We start from the raw sequence: 9,870 nt of genomic DNA on the forward strand, positions 1-9,870 counted from the left end.
CAGAGGCTTTTTTGTCCAGAGGCGAGAGACTACAGCCAGTAGGAGGAGCTCGTTCTGTATGTCTTCAACCCGCCTATAGGGGGATCTCACGATAAAACGGTGTCTTCTCAGTTTCGAGTCGACTAGTAGCCTAGTTGTATCATTTCTTCCGACACTGCCCTCTGTAACCGGTAGGCGTGGCTTGGGAGTGGCCTCGTAGGGCAGCGAAGCAAGTGCATTCTGGGAGTTGTCTTTCATCCACATGAGCCAAAAATACATTTTCTGGCTTTTCTCAGTCTAGAAGACACCAACTTCTAAAATAATTTCACATTTCTACTACATAAATGACCCAATTTAAATATATCTTTCCAGCTGTGAAATATCCCTTTAACATTTAACACAGGAGTGAAGTCTTCAAACTTTTCCAGACCAAGGGCTTTTTTATAGTTTATATTGTATAAAAGTGAGTGTTGACTTGCAATGTATGCAGAGTTATTTTGTAGCGTTCATATCAAAACACAGAAACGCTCAGTGAAATGTGCCAGCCGAGGCTCCCTCACCCTGACTCTGAGAGAAGATGTCCGTGTAGAGGTTGTCCACAGCGTCCGAGCGTCTCGGCGGGAGGAAGCAGAGCTGTCGGCGCTCAACAGGGGGCAGTGTGTTTACGGTGAGAGAGAGAGACACCTGAGCGAACGCCACCTTCATGTCAGCGAAGGTCAGAGTGCGCGAGACCTTCCCGTTCAGCTGGAGAATCTCGTCTCCTGCGTTCAGACCTGCAATCATTTCAATACGGTCATATTTCAGGAGTAGTTATTGCAATCATAGATGTTTCTTGAGATATGCAAAGTGGATGAAGTGTTTTATGAACTGCTTGTACACAGTAAATAAAATGAAAAGCTGAAGAGGAATTAAAGAAGTTTAACCAAGGACATACAGAACTGTGAAGCAAAAACTTAAACAGTTTTAGTCCTAAAGACACAATGACATCAAAAATGTATGTCATTCATTTCTTAAGACACAATGTTATCTTATTGCGCACGATTCATAAATGCATGTTATTCAAAAGAAGAAGAAAAAGGGCATTTTTTTTATTGCTTGACGTTTCTCCTTCTGGATCCATTAAAAATACAATTAAATACAAAAACTGCAAAAATACAATCATCTGACTCAAGTGTTGTTATTGTTAACTAAAACCAAATCTAAAGCTATTAAAAAAGTTTTCATTAATTGAAATAAAATAAAAATAATTAATAAAAATGTGCCAATACTAAAATTAGAAAAGTTGCATTGGCTGAAACTGAAGTGAAATAAAATAAGTACTAAAACGACTACAACACCAGCTTTTTACAATCCAATCAATCGTCAACATATCAAATCAATTTCATTTGTTCTACTTAAATATACTGTTTAACTTTGAAATATGTCACACAAGTAATATAACATGTCCTGTCCTTTATCAAAATAAATAGATGCAATACAAAAAGAGCTTTCCATTTGCCTCTCCTCTTCCCTTCAGCTTGCGGGTTTGACCCAGTTCTCTGGCGATGTGAAATGTCAGCAATAAGCCAGTCGAACCTGATCCTGCCACACTGATCACCCAGACATCACTCAGAGAGACCAGGCTCTTATTCAGCATGTTGACAGTGTCTGGATGTCCATAAGCCTGCTTTGATGAACATTTAAAGGGGCCATATTCAATATTTTTCCCTGAAGTCAACTTATAACATTAGTGAAGCGAGTACGTAGGTGTTATATACCCATAATTATTGTAATATTGTAAATGTGAATGTTTTTTCTTTATGTAGAGCACTCAACACCTTGATTTTAGAATGAAATGGACTATTTTTGCTACTGTACCTTTAAAGTTTCTCTTTGCAAAGCTCCTGTTGTAAATGCTCTATAAAATCTGCAATTTCAAACTGAGCATGGAAAAGCCAGTTTTGCACGATATGTTTCCTTTTAATGCATTGAATTCTTCATGCAGGTGAGCTACAAGTCTGGCACATCAGTGAATCCGGCTTTAATCGTCTCTCTGATTGCTTCTATCTTTTGTCATTATTCAGAGTTTAGAAGGGCTGAGGATGAATCTGCAGTCTTTGGCTCTCAGAAACCCCATAGAGCTGACAACATGTTACATAACACCAGGAGCACAGCACTGATATCACAGTAATTACGTACAGCTTGATTCCTAAGAAGTAGCTGAACAGACAGAGAGAGGTGGTGTGTGCATGTGTGTGTGTGTGTGTGAAAGAAAAAGAAAAGAACAAACCAAGAGACAGGGGTGAAAAGAGAAAGAGAACGTAATTAGGAGGTGAAAGAAGCTAATGAACCTTTGGCGAACGCTAATCCTCCAGCTCTCACGTCAGTAATGTAGAGCTGCTGCACGCTGTCCTCCTCCACCACAGAGATAGAAAAACCTGCGAGAGATGGAGTGATAGACGTCATAATCAAGGACAATCACGAATCAGCCTTCGAAGCATCTGAACCTGCAACCTTTCAGTTACAAGGTCAAATTTAAAAGGTCTGTTCACCCATTCACATCATTTACTCTTCATCATGTCATTTCAAAGCTATTTGAATTCTCGGTTCTACCATGGAACATAAAATAAGTTAATTATTAAATATATATTAAAAATCACTTTTTGAAATTGATAAAAAAATAAAATAACAAAAAAATAACAAAAAAAATAAAATAATAATAATTAAAATTAAAATTAAATTAAATAAAACATTTAAATTAAATTAAAAAAAATTTAAATTAAAAATAAATAAATAATCAGCTTAAAAAAAAGTCAAAATTTGCCCTGGTAACTAAATGAGTTGAAGTTAAAGTACTAATATTACTAAAACTAAATCGAATAAATTAAAACTAAATAGAAATATCAAAAACTAGTAAAAATGACAAAAGCACATAACAAAAACTTTAAACTAAAATGAAAACTGAAAATAGAAAAAATAAAAGCTAATTCAAAATATTAATGAATACTATAATAGTATAAAAATGTGGATGTAAAATCACGTAAAAGTTTTCAGAAATTATATTTAGTGTATTCTGTGAACTAAACTGCCTAAAAACATGCAGGTTACTGATATTAAACTAACAGGATTTGGATGATCATGTGATCTCATTAGTCGTCCAGCATGAGGCGACTATAAGCAAGATAAAACAGTGTTTATTAAGCTGATTTTTCAAAACTACAGTTCATTTCATAACATGTAAACATTTCAATAAACATAAAAGGTCTGAGAACACCCGTCATTTCCAGTTAGCATTTTAAAATCCCCAGTATGAATAGGTAGGTTGTATAACAGACACGATTTCATGAAAATAACAACACATTTCTGGCTCTCACCGTAGCCGATCATGCAGGATTCATCCCGATCAAACTGGATCACCTTCCGGATCTTACAGCACAGCTCGATTTCCTTATACAGCTGTAAAGAAGAGCACATTAACATCCCACCGAACAGAACTTTGATATTCCACATTCGAAGAGGATAAACATCACACAAGGGAGGGTTTGAAAGGCCGAGAGTGACAGAATACAGATCACATTTCACAGGCAAAGAACTCTCTGTTCCTGTTTGATCGATTGCATCTGACCTGGACACTCAAAACATAATAAATGAAGACGCTGAACAGAAGCTAGCGGAAGACGAATGCAGGGCAGAAGGATGAAGCTTTAAAAGCATTAAGTAATTCCATAGCAGACATAGTCGTTTTTTTTTTTGGTCAAAAGGAGAGGTGATGATGGGAAATGGGATCAAGCAAAACATCTCCTTTTGTGTTCCACAGATAGAAAAAGACAGGTTTTGCTATTAGACCGAGAAGGAGAGTGGAAGGAAAAAGCGTGTTTGGATGAAGTGTGATGTCCCAGCAGGATGAAAGTAATGAAAGAGCATCTAACCAGCGGGGTAAGAGAGCGAGTTGAACTCCAAACCTACCAGATCATAAATATCCTCCTCCGGTTTGGGGATGTAGAACTGCACTTGGTTCTCAATGAGGAACTTAAGCCGCACGTAGTGTTTAGTGGCGTCCAGTTGGTGAGCCTGGAGAGAGACGGAGAGAGATGAAAGGAGACGCACATTTAATGGATGGCATGTTCCTGGGCTGTATCTTCTTCTTAGTGGGCCAGATGGACAGGAATCACACGCTAAAAATGTCCAAATGCTCATATCAGACAGGATACAGCATGTTTTCACGCAGCTTAATAGCAAGAGGAGAGCGAATAAAATGCTTTTAACGGCGTGCACACACGTCTTTAAAAACCCTCAGAGGGACGCTTTGAGGAATATCTGAGTTTCCTACACCAGTGACCTTCAGAGGGCTATTCAATTCCCTGAAGACTGAAGCGACTCTTTGAATGTAAAAATCTGGCATGAAAAGAGAAGGAAGAATGTTTCCTGGCGGCACCTTGCAGATAGTGTCCAGCATGTCGAGGGCCGACTCTCCGGGCTGGATGATGGCTAACACAGGCTGGTCGTTTGGCAGCAACACCCATGATGGAGTGAGGTGGTCTCTGGACCAGATGTCATGATCCGTGCTGGGTCTTGGCAGACCTTTCACTGGGGTCTTGGGGTCTTTCTGTAGGGTGATAAATGAAAGCCACAGCTGTGAACGAGATGCTATTCATCATGTGAAGTGATGATCTTCCTCATCTCATTATTTCTAATAACTCATCGTGTATCTTAGGTGCAATGTGTGCAAATAGTTTCTAGCTACTATCAATTATTTCTGCAGTCTTTATTATGTGCGTAGTATTCACATGTTTTCTATGCATGAAATACATTTACACACATGAATACACTTGCCAAAATATACAGAGCATTTTGCGATTTTTCCACAACGCAATGCACTTAACTTGATATTCAAATTCCAGTGTGTTCATTGAACTGGAAGCAATATCAAACATGATTTTTAACATCTTTTTCAAGGATGCATTAAATTGATCAAAAGTGACAGTAAAGAAATGTATGATTATGCTATAAAAGATTCAGCTTGACCTTTTTATAATCATGAGAAAACATTTTTTTATCAAGGTTTCCAAAAATATTAAGCTGTTTTCAACATTGATAATCAGAAATATTTCTTGAGCACCAAATCAGCATATTAGAATGATTTCTAAAGGATCATGTGACACTGGAAGACTGGAGTAATGATGCTGAAAGATTCAGCTTTACCATCACAGAAATACCTGTGTAATATCTTACACCCGGCGCAATGCAGCACCAAGCGCGACGCAAGTGTTTTTTTGCTAGTTTCAGTCCGACGCAGTTAGCATTTTCATGTCCTGCGCCACGTTGTTTAAATAGCAAATACATTTGCGCCCATTTGTGCGCCCATGGGCATGCTGGTCTGAAAACGAGGTGTGTTCTGGTGCATTGTTGGCGCGTTGCTATTTTGAGGCAACAGAAATAGACTGCGCCATTGACCAACTCAAACCCGGTCTAAAGTCAATGGCGCAATATTATTTTTGTTATTTAATGAGCGCGTTAGTAATGTGCGCCTATAGGAGGGTCCACAACGAGCGTACACTCTGCTTATTAAACACACAGGGACGCACAGCGTAAAAGGATTACAATGTAAAAGATTATTATTGTGTACATTAAGATATGGTGGAATCCGGCTTGTCCTGCTTTAACCTCGCGAACGAGCAGATCCGTTTGCACTCTGGAGACGCGTCTTTCCACTATCAAATTCCGTCATGTAAATAGCGAATCTACCATGGCGCGAGCACAACTGGCATTTAAAGGGAATGGGAGATGAGACTCTGATTGGTTTAACGCACGTAAATCCCAAAACACACCCATTACTCATTAAGAGAATAGGGACAACCCTTTTAGACCATGCGCCTGGCGCGCCGCCCATTTTTCCTGTCGTTAAACTAGCAAAAGTGGATTCGGACACGCCTAAGTGAACTTGCGCCGTGCGCTTTAGACCATGCGTTTAGATCGTTAAAATAGGGCCATTAATGTTTTTACAGTATTTTTGATCAAATAAATGCAGCCTTGGTGAGCAGAAGATACTTTTTAAAAAAACATTAAAAAATCTCACCAACCCCAAACTTTTGAACGCTTGTGTATATATTCCGAAAACAGCCGTTAAACATATCACAATGCATTTTCATCTCAACTACCAGTTCACCATTTCTCTTTCTCTGCATATGTTTGAGTAAGTGAATCAGAACATCAGCACTTTAATCTGCAGCCCAGGTCAGTGGATTATAGCACATCTATCTACCATTCCTCCCTGCCAGGCTGAGCGAAAGCCTACATCTCCACCAACGCCAGGGATGAATATACGCCCACACTCCAGAGATCCGTCCCAGAGCGCATCTCTCTAAACAGGGCACTTCTGATTTGGTGTAGTGGGCTTATGCAGTATTGTGTGTTTTCGCCACTTTTATAGATAGTGTAGTATAGAGAGGGAGGATGCATGTTTCTTACCGTTGTCTCACTAGCAGAACCCTCAAACATGCCTTCTAGAGGACTTTTAACTGGATCATCTCCTTCTGCAAAAACCTGTTTAAAAACAACATTTAACATTCAGCACAGAGATCCACCAAACTAAAAACAGCCACTAATATATCAACAAGGAGGAACATGTAACCTGATAAACCAACAATGTGGCATGCATTTTATCTCCTTGTTAAAAAGAGTGGTGTAGCTGCTGTTTATCATATGTTGTGTTAATGGGCCTGTTTACACCTGGTCACTTCACGCATTTTCTCTGATCGGACAGCTATCAAATCGTGAAGAGGCTTTCGAGGCGGATTTAAATCTGGTCGCTCAAACCACTTCAGGATGTAGTTTGAGACGCATTCCAGACCAAACTGGACGAGTATAAATGCATCTGGTTGTTGAAACCACATATGTACTTTTTACTCACAAAATGGTAAAAAATAAACGTGTGAGAATGTGTTATAGGCTGAAAATCTCATCAGGCAGGAGACTTCGCAAACTGCCTCAAATGAAACTGACAAATTTAGACCAGCATTAGATGGTCTGAATGGGTCTTTAGCTGGTCTAAATTGGTATAAATGGGTCATGAGCTGGCCATGAGCTGGTCTAAACTGATCATGAGCTGATATAAACCAGTCACTAGCTGGTCTAAACTGGTCATGATCTGGTCATGAGCTGGTCTAAACAGGTCATTAGCTGGTCTAAACTGGTCTAAATGGGTCATGAACTGTTCCAAACTGGTATAAATGGGTCATGAGTTGGTCTAATCTAATCATGAGCTGGTCTTAACTTGTCATGAGCTGATCTAAATGGGTCATGAGCTGTTCTAAACTGGTCTAAATGGGTCATGAGTTGATCTAATTTGGTCATGAGCTTGTTTAAACCAGTCGCTAGCAGGTCTAAACCGGTCACTACTGGTCTAAACTGGTCATGAGGTGGTCCAAATGGGTCAGTAGCTGTTCTAAAATTGTCGATAACTAGTCTAAAGTGATCATTAGCTAGTCTAAAATTGGTCATTAGCTGGTCTAAATTGTGAGACTAAATTATCTTACCAGTGCTGATACCACTCTCTTGAAATTAGCTGATGATATAATGCAGTTCATATCTGTTGCTTTTATTGACGTGAACTGAATTTTGTTGAGACACACATTTATGTGGCCAAGTGTAGAGTTTTAACAAGTAAGATAAGCTATCCGTAAAAACGCATGAATTGACCAGCTGTAAACAGGCTCTTTGATGAGCATGGGATGCTGGTTTGTCTTAACGTGCAAGATTTGAACCAGCCCAACCTGCATGTACTGTAGAATGTCTATACCAGCATGAAAATTAATGTGCACTTTATTTTTTAAGCAGGGCCGGTTAATCTGTGCACATGCATGTTCATGCATTCAGGAAGAAAGCGCTAAGTATGTGTGTGTAGTTTACCTGGTTAATGCTGGGATGACCTTTACTCTTTCTCTTAGAGTGGGTGTCCAGACCCCACAGTGAGGAGAAGCGACTCTTGCGTTTGCTGGTTGAGCGTGACATGGCCTGTGTCCTTCGTCTCACGCCGCTCTCAGTGCGAGCCGCCACCTACAGACACAAAACAGCTGCATGAGGTACAGGAACAACATTCATACTGTGTCCCAGCGATCAAACTGACTAGACTGCTCCTAGCAGGAGTCTGAGATATGAAAACAACAAAACAAAACTCTCGTTCTCAATGATTCGGTCACACTGATGTTCATAAGCTTCATTCAAAAGGTGGTTCAGGAAGTTGTCTAAACTTTTCATTAGCTGTTCTAAACTGGTCATTAGCTGGTCTAATCTGGTCATTAGATGGTCTAAATAATTAATTTGCTAGTCTAAACTGGTCATTAGCTGGTCTAGACCATTCATTATCTGGTCTAAACTAGCCATTAGCAGTCAAACTGGTGATTAGCCAATCTAAACTGGTCATTAGCTGGTCTAAACTAGTTATCAGCAGAGCAAGAGGGTTGCTAGCTAGACTAAACTGGCCAATGGTCTAAAGTGATCATGATCTTGTTCTATACTGGTCATTAGCTGGTCTAAACCAGTCATTAGCGGAGCAAGTTAGTCATCAGCTAGACTAAACAGGCCATTAGGTGGTCTAAACTGGTTATGAGTTGGTTTAAACTGGTCATTTGCTAGTCTAAACTGGTTTAGATCTGGTCTAAACTAGTCGTTAGAGGTACAAGCTGGTCTAAATGTTCGAAAATTCAGTTTGACCACCTAAAGCTGCTATGACCAGCTGGTAGCTGGTTTGTTGTCGGTTTAAGATGGTTTACAAGCTTGAACCAGCTAATGACTAGCTACCACATTCCCAAAATACAGCTGCTTTTCCTGATTATTAGCAGGAAAACTGTCCTGGGCAGCATTTCTCAAAAGCAGTGTGAGCTAAATTGATCTACTTAGGCTTACAATGCTTTTGGAAAACAACCCTGCTCGAATCTGTTTGAGACTTTTCCCTCAGCAAACACAAAGCTCACAGAAGTTGATGTTAATGTTGACTGGGTCAATGCGTTTTCTGGAGCTCTCCTGCATTAAAATGACTGATCAAACAAGAAAGCAGCAGCACAACAGTATCCATTTAATGAATGCAAACAGTCTTGAAAAGAAAAATAACCATTACACAATTTTTAGAGTAAGATTTCCCTATAAATTGCATTCAGTCTATGATCATTTTTGGTGAGATTTTTCAGCAAAAACAGTTGGCTTTCCCGACCAAAATCGAGACTGCTAGTGGGACGTCACATTTAGAAATAAATTAACACAAATATTCATTCAACAATAAGCGGCAAACACACAAAAATGCCTCGCTTCCTGTGGTCACTGGGGTCCGGGTGAATTTTAAAGGTTAGTGAAGTGTTAGGCGAGTTCTTTTAAGTGTCATTCAAAAATTATACACGCTCGTTGTGTTGAACGCGCTGTGGCATTTCTGGGTCTCCTGATGGAGAAAAGCACTCCGGCTGCATCAAAAACCCTCTCAACTGCTCTGAACCAAGCCATTATTCCAGAAAAACAGCACAAGGGCCAACAGCACTTCATTTGGACTCAACACTTATCCTCTCTCTCCATCCTCTCAAAATGTGAATACTGAAGAACATCCCCACCCCCTCCACCCAAAAAATTCATCCAAGATGCAAGGACAAAAATAAAATCTCCCTGTATCCCAGCGTCCTCCAGCTCCAACAAAGAACGCCAGAGCTGGAGGCGAATCTGAGGATGGATGGTATTGATTAGCCGGAGCCGTGGCCCACATCCAACTGCAAATACACAGACCAACCTTTCAACTACTGTTTTCTTTTTATGCCAAAATCCATTACCCACGTACACCAACACTGACGGGTGAGAGGGAACCAGGTTAATACATACATTCTGGGTAAAAATAGAGCAATACAAATGCTCTTGATGTTGGTTTCTAAGCAA

General features: G+C 39.8%; 1 protein-coding gene across 1 annotated transcript in view; it reads right to left on the reverse strand.

The window, feature by feature from the left end:
• tiam1b (TIAM Rac1 associated GEF 1b) overlaps positions 1–9,870 on the reverse strand; it is an 86,748-nt gene that overhangs the window by 25,634 nt on the left and 51,244 nt on the right. The window contains 7 exon segments of the mRNA XM_084418648.1: positions 540–752; positions 2,310–2,396; positions 3,333–3,414; positions 3,925–4,029; positions 4,394–4,564; positions 6,427–6,501; positions 7,867–8,013. Of these exon segments, the coding sequence (XP_084274774.1) occupies positions 540–752; positions 2,310–2,396; positions 3,333–3,414; positions 3,925–4,029; positions 4,394–4,564; positions 6,427–6,501; positions 7,867–8,013 (880 nt within the window).

This window comes from Rutilus rutilus, assembly GCF_951802725.1.
Source record: "Rutilus rutilus genome assembly, chromosome: 9".
NCBI classification, from domain to species: Eukaryota; Metazoa; Chordata; class Actinopteri; order Cypriniformes; family Leuciscidae; genus Rutilus; species Rutilus rutilus.